The sequence below is a fragment of the Biomphalaria glabrata genome, chromosome 16 (assembly GCF_947242115.1).
Source record: "Biomphalaria glabrata chromosome 16, xgBioGlab47.1, whole genome shotgun sequence".
Taxonomy (NCBI): Eukaryota; Metazoa; Mollusca; class Gastropoda; family Planorbidae; genus Biomphalaria; species Biomphalaria glabrata.
The window spans coordinates 15,065,432-15,084,940 of NC_074726.1; the positions used below are offsets into that span (position 1 = coordinate 15,065,432).

The 19,509-nt window shown below is 36.3% G+C and overlaps 1 protein-coding gene across 34 annotated transcripts in view; it reads right to left on the bottom strand.

Annotated features, from left to right (window-relative positions):
- Positions 1-19,509, bottom strand: part of LOC106078342 (titin-like) — a 533,611-nt gene that overhangs the window by 246,245 nt on the left and 267,857 nt on the right. For 32 of the 34 annotated variants that reach the window (XM_056014734.1, XM_056014739.1, XM_056014738.1 and 29 more), the window contains 30 exons: positions 18,227-18,532; positions 17,721-18,026; positions 15,854-16,156; positions 15,457-15,759; positions 15,039-15,344; positions 14,045-14,347; positions 13,657-13,959; positions 13,239-13,544; positions 12,202-12,504; positions 11,814-12,116; positions 11,396-11,701; positions 10,982-11,284; positions 10,537-10,839; positions 10,099-10,404; positions 9,438-9,737; positions 8,654-8,974; positions 7,885-8,190; positions 6,781-7,080; positions 5,991-6,296; positions 4,902-5,204; positions 4,656-4,807; positions 4,397-4,547; positions 3,565-3,870; positions 3,174-3,470; positions 2,687-2,986; positions 1,961-2,266; positions 1,354-1,659; positions 991-1,109; positions 667-853; positions 385-545 (listed from right to left, as the gene is read on the bottom strand). In XM_056014734.1, coding sequence (XP_055870709.1) covers positions 385-545; positions 667-853; positions 991-1,109; positions 1,354-1,659; positions 1,961-2,266; positions 2,687-2,986; positions 3,174-3,470; positions 3,565-3,870; positions 4,397-4,547; positions 4,656-4,807; positions 4,902-5,204; positions 5,991-6,296; positions 6,781-7,080; positions 7,885-8,190; positions 8,654-8,974; positions 9,438-9,737; positions 10,099-10,404; positions 10,537-10,839; positions 10,982-11,284; positions 11,396-11,701; positions 11,814-12,116; positions 12,202-12,504; positions 13,239-13,544; positions 13,657-13,959; positions 14,045-14,347; positions 15,039-15,344; positions 15,457-15,759; positions 15,854-16,156; positions 17,721-18,026; positions 18,227-18,532 — 8,381 coding nt within the window. The remainder of the gene's footprint in view (positions 1-384; positions 546-666; positions 854-990; positions 1,110-1,353; positions 1,660-1,960; positions 2,267-2,686; positions 2,987-3,173; positions 3,471-3,564; positions 3,871-4,396; positions 4,548-4,655; positions 4,808-4,901; positions 5,205-5,990; positions 6,297-6,780; positions 7,081-7,884; positions 8,191-8,653; positions 8,975-9,437; positions 9,738-10,098; positions 10,405-10,536; positions 10,840-10,981; positions 11,285-11,395; positions 11,702-11,813; positions 12,117-12,201; positions 12,505-13,238; positions 13,545-13,656; positions 13,960-14,044; positions 14,348-15,038; positions 15,345-15,456; positions 15,760-15,853; positions 16,157-17,720; positions 18,027-18,226; positions 18,533-19,509) is intronic. The other 2 variants (XM_056014735.1, XM_056014740.1) reach the window with 2 other exon arrangements.

A 19,509-nucleotide genomic window follows, 5' to 3' on the forward strand; every position in this document is an offset into this window, starting at 1 on the left:
AAAAACATCAAGGTCCTGGCTGAGTTTTAATAAGTAAGCAATAAAGTACACATACATCATAGAAACCAAAGTCATTGTCTTTCAACTGATCAACAAAATTATGTTTATCTTCTTTGATAGTGATACATAACAACAAAAAAGACTAATTTAAATTCTAAATCTGAAATTAAAATTTCACATGTAATGTTAAAGTGAAACTGCTATGAATGTACATTTTGTTTGCTGTAGTTATATTTTTTTGTTACGTGTTATAGTATGTGTTAAATGCTCAAATTGTAAGACAAATTTCCTTATGGATAATAAAGATTTCCTTTCAATTATGACTGAATTGAAACTTTCAAATTTTTCATGAACTGCAGTTAAAAAAAAAGAAAAAGAACTGACTCTGTCTACATGAGCCCAAGATGTTTTCCATGTCTCCTTCTTCTCAACAATGTAGTTTGTGATGGGGGAGCCACCATCATTCTGGCTGTGCTCCCAGGTAATGCTGACAGCATCACGCTGAATTTCAACAGCTTTTAGGTTCTGTGGTGGTGATGGAGGTTCTAGAAGTAGAGTGCATATAATATGTACAAATCATTGTAGGATACAATAAATGACAAATCTTACTTACTCTTAAACTTTATACCTAAACTTTAGCTTGTATATTCTTCCAAGACTACTTACTAATGGCCTTGGTGGGTCCAGCTGGGCGATCAGTCTCTAGGTAGTCTCCAAGTCCAACTTCATTTTCAGCAGCAACTTGAAACTTGTATTTCTTGTTGGTATCGAGGCCAGGAATGGTCACCTTGTTGTTGAATCCCTCAGTGGTAGCCACATCAGTCCACTTAGAGGATGGAGTATCTTCCTTCATCTGACAACATTAGCACACAAAACTGAATACAGTATCATATGTACACACTTTATGTAGGAGTAAGTCTGTGCTAAGAAAGGGCTTAATGTAAATGCATTCTCATTCAAATACTCATCACTATTCTCTTTTTCCCTTACCTGAACAATGTATTTCTTAATCTTTGAGCCACCATCATTTGTTGGTGGTGTCCACTCTACAGTAAGACCTTCATCTGTAGTCTTAGGGACACTTATAGATCTAGGTTTGCCTGGAGGAACTGTAGAGCAAATAAAGATAAATCAATGAAGCCAATACAGAATTTAAAATAATGAAAATGTGTAAAGTTAAGAAGATAATTTTTTAAGAGCTTCCAGAAAATGTATCACAATAATTTCCTATTGTCTTATCAAATCATAAGAAAAAGAACTAGAATTTTATAAAGTACAAAAGAAAATGTTAATGAAAAACCCTGCCTACTTAGTACCATTACACTAGCATTAAAAGATGAATAATTTGTTCACCTTGTTTTGTTCTTGGAGTGACAGACTCAGTTCCTTCTAATGGTTGACTTTCTCCCTCTGCATTGATTGCCCTAATGCGGAAGAAGTACTCATTGTTGATGACCAAATTACGAGCAGTGTATTTGGTGACAGGGCCCTTGGTCAGACCAGCCCTACCCCACATTGATCGACGAGACTCACGGATCTCAACAGCATAATGCAGGATGGGTGAACCACCATCATGTTTGGATGGAGACCACTCTAGATCACATGAATCTTGAGTCACTGTCATTATTTTCAAAGGGGCTTCAGGTGGGGATGGGATCTCTGAAAAATGAATTAAAAATTATTGCATTAGAACCTTCAACACTAAACTGCTAGAAGTGATAAGTTCTTTTGAATATAAACAAATTAATAATACCATAATTTATTTTTAAAAAATATAACAATTTTCAATGCAAAATGATAATACATGATTTTTACATTTAAATAAATAAAGGATTATCAATAAAAATGAATAAAATAAATGTTTGAAGAAAAAAAATTAAAAAAAAAAAGTATGTAAAATATTAAGCCAGTAACTGTGTTAAGTTTAATTAGTAATAGATTTACTTAGTTTCACACTCACCAAATGGAGATTTGACCATAATAGGCTTGTCCATTTCTAAGAACTCACTGGACCCTTGCTTGTTGACTGCTGCAATGCGGAAGAAGAACTCGCTGCCCTCAATCAAGTTCTTAACAGTCAGCAGTGTGGCATCTGTCAATGTCTTGTCCACCCGAGACCAGTTCATTCTAAGAGCTTCTCGTTTCTCAATGATGTAGCCAGTAACTGGAGAGCCTCCATCATCCTCTGGTGGTCCCCACTCAAGTGAAACTGAATCTCGTGATAAGACTTTGGCATTGATAGGTCGTGTAGGTGGACTAGGTGGACCTACAAAATGAAAAGTGTCACTTCAACTCACTATCAAATTAACAATACTTTTGTTTTGGTGATGTGAATTTAAGGTAATAACAAAAGAAGTTTCTATAGGGCCTAGAGTTACAAAATACAGGCCAAATTTCCTATCATACATTTAGGTTATGGAGACAAGCTAAATTTTCAAGGTACAAGGGGGGCAGGTAAGTTCATCAGTTTCTGTGGGTATGGGGGTTTTGTGTGGCACATACAATATCAGGTACCAAGTGGGGTGGATTCTGTGAGACCCTCAAATTATACAATCCAGTAGTAGGCCTATAACAAGTTGAACTCAAGTCCCTCTGTCTGGCATCTGTGTTTATAATCATTCCATCACAAAGTCCCATAGTTAGTATAATATTGTTAATGTGAAGCTTTAGTTTAAAATTTCTGTACCTTTCTGTCTTTGTGGAACAACAGAATCTGATTCCAGAGGCTTGCTGGCTCCAACTTTGTTGAAGGCTGTCACTTTGAACCAAACCTTTTGGTTCTCTGTCAAGTCTTTCACTTTGATTTTGGTGACATCAGCATCTGTTAGGGTAATCTCTGTCCACACCTCCTGCTTTGAGCTGACTTCTACTTTGTAGGCAGTGATTGGAGCACCACCATTTTCTCTTGGTGGGAACCATTCCATATTTAGGCTGGTAGCCTCAATCTGACTGAATCGTATGGGACCAACAGGTCTGTCTGGGGCCACTAATCAGATATTAAGCAAAATGTATGTATGATAGAACAATTTAAACATTTTTTGTAAATATTTTTTAGAGCAAATCTTGTTCAGTTTATATTTCAAAAAACAAACTAAAAATGTGTTGATGCTAATAAAAATAGAAAAAAAACACATTTGTATATCTTTTATTTCTATATTTTCTAAATGAAATACCTGGCTCTTTAATAGGGACAATGGCTTCTGCCATTTCAGCAAATGGACCAAGGCCTTCCTCATTTTCAGCAGCAACGCGGAAAAAGTACTCAGCATTTTCCAACAGTGAAGGTACATCCATGGTGTTGCTTTTAGTGACACCCACTTTAATCCATGAGCCCCAGCGTTTATCACGACGATCCACCTGGTAGGAGGTTATGGGCAGACCTCCTGTGTCAGTTGGAGGCTTCCAGACCAGGCTTGCAGAATTGGATGTGACCTCTGTGGCTTTCAGATTCTCAGGTGCTCCAGGTTTGTCTATAGAGGAAAGTTTAATATTTCAATGCTTACATCTAAAAAACTTTTATCAGTGAAGAATTTAAATCATCATTGCCGAATAGCTAATACTCACTGTATGGTGATTTAGGGACCAGTGGATTCTCTCCTTCCAGAGGCTTGGACTGACCAGCAACATTCTCAGCCAGGACACGTATGAACAACTCTTGACCTTCCTGAAGATGTGTCAGTTCACAGGTCAGCTTGTCAGGGCTGACTCTTTCCACAGGCTGCCAAGATGTCTTCCAAGCCTCTTTCTTCTCTATGATGTAATGTGTGATAGGAGAGCCACCATCTTGTTGGCTGTGTTTCCAAGACACTTTGGCACTACGCTTTGTGATGTCTGAGAAGAGCAGAGGACCTTCAGGTGCAGATGGGGGATCTGAAATATTGTAGACTAGCAATCATCTCATGGTTCCAGAAATGAGTGAACTACTACTTTATATGCTGGCTACTATATGCTCCATGGTATCAAGAAAACTAATGAGATCTCATCCAGAATGTAAAAGCTAGAATCAAACTTAAATGGGTGACTTCTTTCTCTCTAAACCAAATTAAGATAATAGATTTGTCTTAGCTGGTTTCATATTCTTGTATTACTCTCATTCTAAATCATCAATACAAATTAACTCATCTATATAGACTTTAAAATATTTTCTTTGCCTTTACTTGGAAAAATACAATGAATCTTATATATTGGTTTTAAAAGTCTCATTAATTCATTCTCAACATTGTTTTAGTCAAGGAATTAAATGTTTTTAATAACAAATTTTATTTCAAAGAATGAAACAGTAGAACAGTTTAACTGTAGTGATTTGAATGTCATTAACAGAATTTATAACAAAAATGTCTAATTACACTAAAGTCCGTTTTATTATAAAAAATAAATGTATATCCAATATACTCACTTATTGGCTTGTCTAGTCTGACAGGCTTGGATGTGACTGCCCTATCCCCAAAGCCAATGTCATTTTCAGCAGACACAGCAAACAGCCATTCTACTTCCGGTTCCAGGTCAGAAATAAGTTGGAAGTTCTTGTAACCATCAACTGATAACACCTGTACGAAAAAAAAAAAGAATCAGTTTAGGAACATTTCCTTTTTCACCCTTTTATTTTATTAAATTGACTACAAGTAATATCAAAAGATGTATAGAGCTGGGTTTACCTTCTCCCATTTCTCTGAGCCTTTCTTGCACTTTTCAACGGAATACTTCTTGATGCGTGAGCCACCATCATTTTCAGGAGCACTCCACTCCAAGGTCAAATTGTCTTTGCCAATGTTCCTGACATGGAGAGACTGTGGTGCACCTGGGACAGCTGTTGTCAAACAAGAAGGAAAAGAGAATAAAATCATTTCAAAAGTCTTGGTTCTCATAACCTTTCAATACATTCAAGAGGCAAAATTGCTCACCTAGTATCTTTTTGGGTCTTATTGGAGGGCTGATTAGTCCTTGGCTATGTCCTTCCTTGTTGACTGCTATGACTTCACACACATACTCATTGTCAGGAGCAAGACCAGTGAGGGTGATAGAGGTCTCCTCAGCATTCAGCTCTTTGAACTTGGTCCAGGTGGAGCGTTTGGTCTCCCTAAACTGTACAACATATGCAGTGATGGGCAGTCCACCATCAGACACTGGGGGCTTCCAAGAAACCTTGGCAGTCCTATCTGTGACATCTGAGACTGTGATAGGGCCAACAGGGGAGGATGGAACATCTGAAAGAAACATTCAAAATGAAACCAGTACACCAAAACAACAAATACAAAGAAAACAAGAACTCATCACATACTAAGCTCCTAAGCTCATTGGCACAGATTTTAAAAAACCTGTAACAAGATGTGTGGAATCATAAAGATTTGGGTTATACCACTAAAAGAAAGTAATGGCTTAACTAAATCAGTAGATAAAAGACAAAAAAACAACTTTTAAGAATGCTCATATTGACACAAGGTTGAAAACACAAGCTATCTTATTCTGCTAAGATAAATAATAATCTTGAGAACTTCTTTCTAAAACGCTGTACCATATGATTTGAAAAGAATGCAGCTTATTTATTTAAGTATTTACATTCTTGACAGAATTTTTCAGGCAGGGGAATCCAAAACCCATTAAAAAAAATAGTCTAAGGACAAACTGAGAGGATTAGCTGGGACGAAAATTTCTTCAACTTATAAAAGCCCATGGTATACAAAAATGTAAAAATGTCCTTCTGACTGTAACCCTGTGTTTTTGTTGGATGCACCAGAACCCAAGGTAAGAAAAAAAAAGACAAATGACTTGGATGGCTGCCTGGTCATGTGGTATGCGCTCTTAACTGTCTATCGATGGTTTTGATGGTCCAAGGTTAGAATACTGCCTTTTGCCATTCCCCGTCCTTCAGGAAGTTTGAGCTAGGATGTAATTATTTTCAAATCTGAAGAAACATCCAAAACATATAAAACAAAACAAAGATTTACAATGGCACTCACTCACTACAAACTAGATAGCCATATTTCACTCACCAAATGGACTCTTGATTTTGACAGGTTTATCCATCTCCAGTGGGTCACTCATGCCTACTTTATTTTCAGCAAAAACACGGAAATACAGTTCTGAGCCATCAATCAGGTTCTGAACACAGTAGCTAGTGATGTCTGGGGAGATTTTGTCCACACGACTCCAGCTGGTGCGGGTGGCATCTCTCTTCTCTAGCAAATAATTCTTAAGAGGAGCACCACCATCATCTGTTGGTGGCTTCCACTGGATGGTAACTGAGTTCTTGGTCACTTCTAGAACAATGATGGGCCCAACTGGTTTAGAGGGTTTAGCTGTAAAGTACAATTTAGAAATATTTTTATTTTGACTAAGCAATATTCTGCTATATCATAGAAATTAAACTATAGACCATTGGGTAATGCAAGAATAAAGATATTTAAAATGAAATAATATTATTTCTTTAATCTAAATAAGTCAAAAGATTGATGTTATTTGATTAGTGATTTTTTAAAATAAACTCTGTCGAGTAATATGAATTTTACAAAACAAGAATAACAAAAGACCACACCCAAAAAGGCAACAGGAGAGAAAGGCTACATATGTGAATATCTTGATGGCCAAATAATTGTAAAAAGAAACCTCTATTAAGAACCACTAATGAATATTAGAAAGTGGATAAATTGGTTGCTTCTAAAATATGTTTAGAAAGCTCAGCTGATGAAGTAGAGTCACAAGATAAACATTTCAGAGCACCACCCTATGTGCAGAATAAGGCAGAGGATCTAAGTCTAAGTAAGTCATTTACAAAGCACTTACAAGCTTTCTTCTGTGGGACCAAAGTTTCAGATTCTAAAGGCTTGCTCATGCCTACTTTGTTCTCTGCTATCACATGGAAGATAAGCTTTGAGCCAAGCTTTAAGTCCTTCACCTTTAGCTTGGTGGTCTTTCCCTCAGTTTTACCAATATCTTTGAATTCCTGACCATCCACAGACATTCTGATGGTGTGGCCAGTAACGGGAGTGCCTCCATCTTCTTTGGGCATAAGCCAGTCTAGTGTTACTGTGGTCTCAGTCAGGTCCTCAAATCTGATTGGTCCAGTTGGTGCTGATGGGGCAACTATAAAATAAAAATGTACATGTTTTAAAGTGTTCTTGCAAATTTTAAATAATGTTAGATTTTCAACACATTTAAAGTTTTAAAAGTAAATTAATATGTGCTATTTTTATTAGAAGTGCATTATTGTGCTTATTAGTAATAAAAAAAGTTAAAATTAACATTAATCTTGAAAAAACAATTTCATATTTTTATTAATGAGGTTGTTAAGATTTATATGTGAAATTATTATTTTACAAAATATAAGTGCTTAAAATTTACTTTGCAATTAAATAAAAACCATTAACTACAAAAAATATGATGCAAGCAATGCCTTAGGTTTTGTGTACTACTAAAGACAATGTCAACAAAAAATAGTAAAAGAGATGTACTAAAATACAACTGTTAGTAAAAAAAAAATTCTCTACTAGTTATTTTGTAAATAAAGTAAAATAAAACTCAACAAATGAATAGAATGAACACTAGGCTGTACACTATATGAGCACGAGCTCAAATCATTGGATTAAATAAATTAAGGTGAAGACAGAGGCACCATGACACATGCAATCATTAAGTTCTATGAAAGGAAAATAAAAGAGCTAAATTTATTATTCTTGCAGTGGAAAATAATTCAGAAACTATTTGAATTTTTTGTTAACTCAATGAAATAAAGAGAAATTTAAAAGATATTATTTTGCATAAAGGAATTTGTTACATGTCAAGGCAATGAGAAAAAACTCTAAAAATATCTACAAAGTCTATGGGAGGATTGTTTGTAAGTCACTAGAACAAAGAGATGGGGGGGGGGGGGGGGATAAACTTTAAAACCTGCTGGTCTGCCAGGGATAATGGCTTGTTTTGTTTCAAGAGGTTCACTTCTGCCTTCCATATTCTCAGCAAATATGCGGAAAACATATTCATTGCCTTCCAGTAGATTCTGAATGCAATAGCTGTTCATGTTGGATTTGACAGTGTCTACTTTGATCCAGGCAGTATATTTCGTGTCCCTGCGTTCTATGTAGTAGCAAGTCAGGTCAAGGCCACCTGTGTTCACAGGAGGTTTCCACCTAATGGTAACATCAGTCACCCCAACATCCTCAATAACAATGGGCCCTTGTGGAGCATCTGGCACATCTGTTTGTGTTTGGTTTAACAGAAGTTTACCATGTGATTGGTGGAAATGTGATCACATGACATTTTGAGTCAATGATAGTTGTGATTGTAAATAAAATATGGTTAAATTGGATTAAAGCAAGTAGTCAATAGAGAGTATCTTTTTTACAAGATCTATTACGTAACGTAACATACTGTGCCGAAATGATGAACTGTTGTGTATGAAATACTAATTAAAATAATTCCTTTGTAGGTGTTAAAGTCAGTAAAGTGTTATATGTTAAGGAGGCAAATTTTATGTGCATAAATGTAAAAAACTAAAAATATCTTTGTTTAGTATTATACAAATTTATAAATTTACAACTAAGGTTTTCTTTCTCTTAGAAGATTAAATGAAAATGAGGAATGATTTATTTGAAATACAATTCTGAACCCATCATTTTTGTAGTGTCTTTTACTCTTTCAGTGTTTGGTCACAACTTACGGAATGGACTTCTAGGCCTGCATGGTGTTGTAGTCTCAATGGCTCTGGAAGCACCAACAGAATTCTCTGCAAAAACCCTGAACATGTAGTCCTGGTCTTCCTTCAGACCCTGAATGCAATAGGTGAACTTCTGGCCACTGGACTCTGGGGGCTTCACTTTGGATACATGCTGCCAGGTGGTCTTCCAACTTTCTCGCTTCTCCAAAACATAGTGCAGTATTGGGGAGCCTCCATCTTTCTGGCTTGGGCCCCAGGTTAAGGTGATTGTAGTTTTGGTAAACTCTGTCATTGACAATGGGGGCTCTGGTGGCCCAGGTTTCTCTGTTGACATAAATAGTTCCAATAGTATGGGACACAGTCATTAAATATTTGATTATTTTCAAACAGTTTTGAGTATAAAAATGTTTGAAAAACAATTCTTATATTTCTCTATGGAATAGTTTCACCAAAAATATTTTATCTTTTAATTTGTATTTAGCTAAATGGATTTATAAAGTATGCGAAGTGGTAAGGATTGGAATTAACTTACAAGGTTTGTTAAACTATGTTAACTTATACTCATACATTAATCTCATACATTTAACTAGAATCTCATACATCGAACTAGACCATCAATAATTGTGTCATTACAACATCAAAATGTATCATGTGATAGCAGAAGATCAACTTGAGTATTGATAGATGCCAGGGTATCAGAAAGTCTAATAATCCATTCTTCTATAACATCAAAAACCTATCCACATTACCAAGTATTATATCTAATCACATGTTGTAAAAGATATACCTGGTGGTTTCTCTAGAACAACTTTATCTGACTCTAGCCACTCTCCTTGACCAATTTTGTTTACTGCAGAAACACGGAATGTGTACTCTGTTTTCTCTTTCAGATCTTGGACCTTGTACTTGGTGGAATAGCTTTCCACTTTGGCCAGGTCCACCCATTCCTTGCTGGACACATGCATCTGCAGGACATACTTGGTGATCTCACTTCCACCATCATCCTCTGGTGCCAGCCAGTTGATGGTAACAGAAGTGTCAGTAAAGTCAGAGAGTCTAATGGGTCCCTTGGGTATTCCAGGTGCACCTGAATCAATTAGAAGAGAATAAAAAGGACTTGAACATGTTGTTTAGTTATTTGTCAATGTTACATACTCACTGAAACATTTGAGTAGCCAATAGAACAAATGATGGGGAGTTCATCTTTAGGACTGGAATAGTTTTAACCCTACAAAAACAAGTGAACTAGTACATTATAATAGGGAAAAATGACTAATATAGACTATAATATAGAAAGCTAAAAAAAAAAATGCCAAGCCCATTACGCACATCTTTTGGTAGAGTTGTACGAAATGTAGACTGTGGAAATACCCAACGCAATGAACACTGCATTACAGTATTACATTTTCACTAGAAGTCTATGAACAGAATATAAGGAAAAAAATTACTTGTAGGCTTGGTCAGTTTTATGGTTGCTGACGTCTCTAGTGGAGGGCTGACACCTTCACTGTTCTCAGCCATGACCCTGAAGTAGTAATCCAGGCCAATAGTGAGGTTCTGTACAGTGTAGGAGGTCAGATTTGGTGAAATTTTCTCCACAGGTACCCAGCTGGTGTGTTTCACATCTCTACGTTCAATGATGTAGGCTCTGAGTGGCTGCCCACCATCTGACTTTGGCTGTTTCCATGATAAAGTCACAGAGGTGGTGGTTAGGTCTGAGGTCTCCAGAGGTCCTTGTGGTGCAGTAGGTGGACCTGAATACCAACATTACACTCAATAAGTAACAAAAATACACAAACACAAGGCTAAGAAATGTAGATTAACATAAGTTACTATCCAACTATTAGAAACAAAACAAAAATAGAAAAAGTCTTTAGGATGTTTACCAAAAGGATGCTTAGGAGTAACAGAGTCAGACTCCAGGGGCTGGGATCTGCCCACAGCATTCTCTGCCATGACCCGGAAGACATACTCCTGACCTTCTTTTAAGTTCTGCACACAGTAGCTGGTAATATCAGGGGCCACAACCTTGACAGGGGTCCAGGAGGTCTTCCAGGATTCACGGTACTCAATAGCGTAGCCAGTGATGAAATCCCCTCCATCTTCCTCTGATGGCTTCCATGTGAATGTCACACTGCTGCGAGTGATCTCTGTGAACTTGATTGGACCAACAGGAGCTGAGGGTTGAGCTAGAAAAAACAAAATAGAACATTTTTTGTTTCCAAGCAGTATAAAATTGTAACATATAAAAAAGGATACTTTGGTAATGCAAAATGTGATGCCTATTTTTTGTAAAAAAAGCATACTTTGGTCAGAAAATAAATGTCTTACTAGCTGGCTTTTTGGGTTTCACTGCACTGTCTGTTTCAAGTCTGTCTCCTTGACCTACTTTGTTCTCAGCAACAACAGCAAAGAAATATTTTTTCTTGTCACTCAGGTTTTTGAAGATAAATGCTGAATCAAGTCCTCCAACCTTACCGCCTTCCTTCCACTCATCAGTGCCATCTTCACACACGAGCAGGTGATAGCCAGTTATTTTGGATCCTCCATCTGACTTAGGTGGACTCCATTCAACAGTTACAAAGTCTTTGCCAATTTCTTTGATCTTTAAGTTTGTTGGGGCAGCAGGAATGCCTATATAGATCATCCATTACAAAACATGAGTGTGATTCAACTAGTTAAACTTGACCATAAAATATTAAAAATATTATCATTTGCATACAAAAAATTAAGTTGAAATTTTACCAGCAGGTTTGACAGGTTTGATGGAATCCGTAGATTCAAGAGGCTGACTCTCTCCTTCATCATTGACAGCAATGACTCTGAACTTGTAGTCATTGCCTTCATTTAGTTTTTCAGCTTTGTAGGTCAGCACATCTCCAGGAACAGAGCCAGATTTGATCCAGGTGGTACGACGCAGGTCTTTATATTCAATGATGTAGTTCTTGACTGGCTTGCCCCCATCACTGGTTGGTGGTTTCCAGGTCAAGATGACAGAGTCTACATCTATGGCTGAGAAGCTAATAGGTCCTTCTGGCTTACTTGGTTTGTCTTTGGGAGAAAAGATGCATACATTTAAGCAAAATTATTAAGATGTACTGTAACAATAACTTAAGAAAACAATGAAGTAAATACACTAAGTTTCCTGATAAACTCAACTTACCAAATGGATGTTTAGGAGTTACTTTGTCAGATTCAAGAGCATCTGATCTACCAACAGAGTTCTCAGCCATGACTCTAAAGACATACTCTTGACCTTCCTTCAGATTCTGTGCTGTGTAGCTGGTGATATCTGGAGCAACCACCTTGACTGGTGTCCAGGTCATCTTAAAGCCTTCTCTATACTCCAAAACATAGCCAGTAATTTCAGAGCCTCCGTCTTCCTCTGAAGGCTTCCACGTCAAGGTCACAGAAGAGCGGGTCAAATCAGTCAGTTTTATAGGTCCAACAGGGCGAGACGGTTTAGCTATAAGATAAATGTTTAGTAATTAGTATTTTTTTAATATATGTTTTTATTAAAAAGTATTTCAAATGATGACATGCCAACATACTTGCTGGTTTCTTGGGTTTGACTGATCTCTCAGTCTCCATTCTGTCACTTTGACCCAATTTGTTTTCAGCCACCACAGCAAAGAAATAATTCTTCTTTTCATTCAGGTTCTTAAAGGTGTAGTTTGAGTCCATTCCACCAGCTTTGCCCACCTCTTTCCACTCCTCAGTTCCATCTTCTCTGAGTAGCAGACGATATCCAGTCAACTTAGAACCTCCATCTGACTTGGGTGGGCTCCACTCAACTGACACAAAGTCTTTACCTGATTCTTTCACTGTGATGGTTTTTGGTGCACCAGGTTTACCTAGAAACAAAAAGGAGGTCAAACTACAGTGAAATGTTCAATTACCAGTGAATGAATGAATGTGAAGAACAGGTCCACAAAACATTCAACAAAAGTTGTTGACAAAAGACAAAATTAAAAGGGGATGTGTTAAAAAAAAAGTCTCTTATAAAATTAAACGACACATTTCAGACATATAGGTAGGTCAATTAAAAATTCATCTGTATTTCAGAACTAGAGGGAGACCACCATATTTCAGACACATAGGAAGGTCTCCTTGAAATTAATCTACTTTTCAGTGAAGGGAATGTAGTTGCTTGAAAACACTATTCCCTTCACTTAGCCCAAAGGATGAGATAACTCTCAAATGAGAGTGGACTTATAGGATTGCACAATCTGAAGTGAAAATCCAAATATTTAATCTTTGAATCCAGAAAATTGCATCCTCCATAACTACTTAAGCTCCAGCCATATAGATAATAAGAAGGTCATTGCAGCTTTCTACAGAGCCAGAGTGAATGTTAGTTGGGAACATTCTAGATTGCAAGAGGTACTACAATTCCTGAATATTCTATACACAAATGATTGAATATTTGTATGAAAGGTTACTTATTTCAAAGAAGATTCAAAGAAAATTTCAAACCAATTAAGCTGTTTGATGTGAACAAGGCCATTACATCTTAAAATGTATTAAAAGAAATAGCAATAAGCAACTTCAAACCTAGTTATTATTAGATAGGTAAAAATGTATATACCAGCAGGTTTGACAGGTTTGATGGAATCCGTAGATTCAAGAGGCTGACTCTCTCCTTCATCATTGACAGCAATGACTCTGAACTTGTAGTCATTGCCTTCATTTAGTTTTTCAGCTTTGTAGGTCAGCACATCTCCAGGAACAGAGCCAGATTTGATCCAGGTGGTACGACGCAGGTCTTTATATTCAATGATGTAGTTCTTGACTGGCTTGCCCCCATCACTGGTTGGTGGTTTCCAGGTCAAGACGACAGAGTCTGCATCTATGGCTGAGAAGCTAATAGGTCCTTCTGGCTTACTTGGTTTGTCTTTGGGAGAAAAGATGCATACATTTAAGCAAAATTATTAAGATGTACTGTAACAATAACTTAAGAAAACAATGAAGTAAATACACTAAGTTTCCTGATAAACTCAACTTACCAAATGGATGTTTAGGAGTTACTTTGTCAGATTCAAGAGCATCTGATCTACCAACAGAGTTCTCAGCCATGACTCTAAAGACATACTCTTGACCTTCCTTCAGATTCTGTGCTGTGTAGCTGGTGATATCTGGAGCAACCACCTTGACTGGTGTCCAGGTCATCTTAAAGCCTTCTCTATACTCCAAAACATAGCCAGTAATTTCAGAGCCTCCGTCTTCCTCTGAAGGCTTCCAGGTCAAGGTCACAGAAGAGCGGGTCAAATCAGTCAGTTTAATAGGTCCGATGGGGCAAGAAGGTTTAGCTATAAAATAAATGTTTAGTAATTAGTATTTTTTTAATGTATGTTTTTATCAAAAAGTATTTCAAATGATGACATGCCAACATACTTGCTGGTTTCTTGGGTTTGACTGATCTCTCAGTCTCCATTCTGTCACTTTGACCCAATTTGTTTTCAGCCACCACAGCAAAGAAATAATTCTTCTTGTCATTCAGGTTCTTAAAGGTGTAGTTTGAGTCCATTCCACCAGCTTTGCCCACCTCTTTCCACTCCTCAGTACCATCTTCTCTGAGTAGCAGACGATATCCAGTCAACTTAGAACCTCCATCTGACTTGGGTGGGCTCCACTCAACTGACACAAAGTCTTTACCTGATTCTTTCACTGTGATGGTTTTTGGTGCACCAGGTTTACCTAGAAACAAAAGGAGGTCAAACTACAGTGCAATGTTCAAATACCAGTAAATGATGAATGTGTTAAAAAAAAAAGTCTCATATAAAAATAAAAGACACATTTCAGACATATGGGTAGGCCAATTTAAAATTCATCTGTATTTCAGAACTAGAGGGAGACCAGACCACCATATGGTTCATTCATATTTCAGACACTTAGGCAGGTCTCCTTGAAATTCATCTACTATTTAGTGAAGGGAATGTAGTTGCTTGAAAACACTATCTATTCCCTTCACTAAGCCCAAAGGATGAGATAACTCTCAAATGAGAGTGGACTTATAGGATTGCACAATCTGAAGTGAAAATCCAAATATTTAATCTTTGAATCCAGAAAATTGCATCCTCCATAACTACTTAAGCTCCAGCCATATAGATAATAAGAAGGTCATTGCAGCTTTCTACAGAGCCAGAGTGAATGTTAGTTGGGAACATTCTAGATTGCAAGAGGTACTACAATTCCTGAATATTCTATACACAAATGATTGAGTATTTGTATGAAAGGTTACTTATTTCAAAGAAGATTCAAAGAAAATTTCAAACCAATTAACCTGTTTGATGTGAACAAGGCCATTACATCTTAAAATGTATTAAAAGAAATAGCAATAAGCAACTTCAAACCTAGTTATTTATTAGATAGGTAAAAATGTATATACCAGCAGGTTTGACAGGTTTGATGGAATCCGTAGATTCAAGAGGCTGACTCTCTCCTTCATCATTGACAGCAATGACTCTGAACTTGTAGTCATTGCCTTCATTTAGTTTTTCAGCTTTGTAGGTCAGCACATCTCCAGGAACAGAGCCAGATTTGATCCAGGTGGTACGACGCAGGTCTTTATATTCAATGATGTAGTTCTTGACTGGCTTGCCCCCATCACTGGTTGGTGGTTTCCAGGTCAAGATGACAGAGTCTACATCTATGGCTGAGAAGCTAATAGGTCCTTCTGGCTTACTTGGTTTGTCTTTGGGAGAAAAGATGCATACATTTAAGCAAAATTATTAAGATGTACTGTAACAATAACTTAAGAAAACAATGAAGTAAATACACTAAGTTTCCTGATAAACTCAACTTACCAAATGGATGTTTAGGAGTTACTTTGTCAGATTCAAGAGCATCTGATCTACCAACAGAGTTCTCAGCCATGACTCTAAAGACATACTCTTGACCTTCCTTCAGATTCTGTGCTGTGTAGCTGGTGATATCTGGAGCAACCACCTTGACTGGTGTCCAGGTCATCTTAAAGCCTTCTCTATACTCCAAAACATAGCCAGTAATTTCAGAGCCTCCGTCTTCCTCTGAAGGCTTCCAGGTCAAGGTCACAGAAGAGCGGGTCAAATCAGTCAGTTTTATAGGTCCAACAGGGCGAGAAGGTTTAGCTATAAGATAAATGAAATATAGTTTAACAAAACTAAGCATATTTTTTTGTTGTTGTCCTTTTAGTTTTCTCTTCATTAAAAGTAATTTACTTACTGGCTGGTTTCTTTGGCTTGACAGGGCTATCAGTTTCTATCCTATCACCTTGACCAATTTTATTCTCAGCCACCACAGCAAACAAGTACTTCTTCTTGTCGCTCAGATCCTTGAAAGTGTAGGAAGACTCAACACTTCCAACTTTACCAGCATCTTTCCAGTCATCGGATGTTTCTTCACGCAATAAGAGGTGATAACCAGTGATCTTAGAGCCTCCATCAGATTTGGGTGGGCTCCACTCAACCTTCACAAAGTCTTTGCCAGTTTCCTTGACTTTGAGATTGGTGGGAACTCCAGGTTTGACTGAGAATATATCAAGGATATATCTGTCTTTATTTCATGATTGATAAGATATATAAAACTATATCTAAAAGTGTCCTTTAAAGAAAGACTAGAACCAGGTTTATAGATTCTAGCACATCAATAACAAAGAACTGATTAACAATTGAATGCACTAAATGCTGAGCTCATTAGGATGGAGATCAAAAAGTATATGACTTAATTCTCTACACAAGGCTTATCTCACCTAAGCTTAGTATATCTATACTATAAAGTAGAAAGTAAGGCGTATGTATGTATGTATTTATGTCCCGCATAGAAATCAAAACTGCTTGACCAATCTTGATAAATCTTGGCAGAAATGTTGCTTAGGTACTAACTGTAACTGTAATGTATGTATAGTAGCCCTAAAACAAACTAAAGACCCATAAAATAAAAGGTTCCAAACTCTATTAAAGTATTAGTATTTTATGGATCTAGGCCATGTTTACCATGTTTACATGAGAAAAGATTGAAAGGATCTAGATCAAGATCTAATTTTAAGAACTACACTTTGTGCAGATAGATTTTTACTTTGACACATGAAAATTACAAAATATAGTCTATTAATTTCATTATTTAATAAAATTAAGCTTCAAATTTGTCTTTCAAAAGCATTTTTACATAAATTCGTCCCTTATATCTACGAAGTTAGAAGTCCTGATGTATTTTATATTCCAATACATCTATTGAAGCCGATATCTAAGTCTAGATCTACTTTATACTTTAACACATTAACATACAAAATAAAGTCCATTCATTTCATATTTTAATCAAATGAACACTCAAGTTTTGTGTTTCTAAAGCATTTCTCATACATTCGTTCGCTATAGCTCCCATGTTGACATGCATTTTAATAGTCCCATTCATGTGTTGTGCACACGCTATGTAAACACACTATGATTGGACAGGCTACATGAGGCTCTATATGGGGGATATTAAATATACAAACATGCAATAATTAATAAGCTTCTTGAGCCATTGAATTCACTCTTATTATAGTAAGTCTACATCTATTATAATAGTATCTAGACTCTAGATCTATATCTAAATATATGTAGACCTATAAGCAAATGTTTTTATTTAAAAAATGGATTTAGGTTGATTAGCTATTTTGATAGCTCCATTCATACTATTTTGTAAATTCATGCATTCGCTTTCTTGAAGCATTATTACTTCATTTAATTGTTTCCAAAACACTCTCAGTCACTATATCGACAGTGATACGCAAATTAAGACCTGCAGGCAATATATGTCTAGCTTTTTATAAAAATAAATATAAATCAATTGTGACTAACAGATTAATTAATTGGTTAATTTTTCTATTGATTCATTTGTTACCATCAACCATGAATAATTGAGCAAATCAACTTGATCCAAGAATGGGAAATGGGAGAAATAATGTTTAAAAGAATGAATTGATAAAATCTTTGTAAATAATAAAACAGCTATTTTGCTATTTTGGAATAGTCCTATGAAACATCTGATATTTATAGCTGCTGTGCTGAACACATTTTTTACCTTACACCCCTCATGGACCTCAACTTACCTGCTTGTTTCTCTGGCTTGACAGTGTCCAGTGATTCTAGTGGCTGACTCTCTCCTTCACTATTGACTGCAGTTACTCTAAAGATGTATTCATTTCCTTCCATCAACTTCTCCATCCTAAATGTGGTGACCTCCCCTGGCACAGAGCCAGCTTTTGTCCACGTGCTCCTGCGCACATCTCTGTACTCAATGTTGTAGTTTTTAACAGGCTGGCCACCATCACTGCTGGGCGGTTTCCAGGACAAGGTCACAGAAGTTTCATTCAAGTCAGAGAAATCAATTGGCCCCAAAGGCTTGCTTGGAACATCTGGAAGAAAGAGAGACATAAAATATGTTGAATAATAAGGATTGATAAAATGAATACATTACATACACTATTTTTAACTTTAGTTCAGAACTGTAGCTTAAACTGTTTTAATGTTCATTTGGAAAATAATTCAGTCCTAAAACTTAAATAGAAAAATGAAAAACCAAATCAAGAAGGACTGACAGTGAAAGAAAACTTACCAAATTTGCTTTTTGGCTTGATGGATGTCTCTGTGGTCAGTGGCTCACTGACACCATGTTTATTTTCTGCAGACACCCGGAATAGGTAGTCAGATCCTTCCATCAAGTTTTGTACTGAGATGATGGTCTTGTCTGGGCTGACTTTCTCCACTTTGGTCCATGTGGGTCTAGTTGCATCTTTTTTCTCAACAATGTAACCAGTCAAGGCAGAACCACCATCATCAGTAGGTGGCTGCCAAGTAAGAGTCACAGAAGTCTTTTCAATATCTTTCACTTTCAGAGGGCCTACTGGTGTACTAGGTTTACCTGGGTAATAAACACAAGTAGTAGTTGTTAAATAAAGACAATATCATTAAAAATTAAATTAAATTAAAAATAGGCCAAGTCATTTTTTAGTTAATCTCAAGTATGTAATGCTAACTGAAGACTATTAACACATTTTAAAACAAGGTTACAAAGACAGTTTGTGTGGAAACACAAACTCAAAATCAGCCCTTGAAGTGGTCCACCCAGGCAGGTTTCAATATTTTCAGAAAGAATATCAGAATGAAATTCTATCAAAGGCAAATGACAGAGAAGAATGGAGAAAGAAGGTTGACAGATCTTGTGTAATGCCCCAGCGGTCCAGCAGACCAAAGGATAGATGAAAGTGAATGTGAAGTTAGATGTGAACCTGGCCTAACTGATGTCTTATAATGAATATCTAATTGTTTTGTAAGGGTCAATCTCTTATTCCTCAAGAAAAAAACATTTACATAAAAAAAAACAAAAAAAACACAAATTCCTTTGCATTTAGCCTCTTTAGCTGGACAACACAAATAATATGAAGAACTACTTATTAATTGTTGGTTTAAATTATGTCCAACTTATATGCATACTAAATAGATTTTTTCTCTTTAAAAAAAATGTTAACTTTTTTTGTGTAAATGTAGTAGTTAGTATAACAGAACTTAGCAATACAAATGTAAAAAAAATATTTTTTTGACACAAAATCTAAAACCGTTTGCATAAATGTGTTAAAAATATGGTAAATAGTTTTCTCCCTACTAAATAGCCTCAAGTGTTTGTTACTAAAAAATAGTGGTGTATTTTTATGGAAAAGATGCTTGCATAAGTGATTTTAAAAAATTAGATATTTTTGCTTTCAGAAAAGAAAAAAGTAGCTGTTGCATCAGAACTTTGAATGGTATTAAATATTATGATTTCAGATTTTCACTATCATTTCTAGTTTACGAGATCTAAACAGGACGGACGGACGGACAGACATTCCACACAAAACTAAT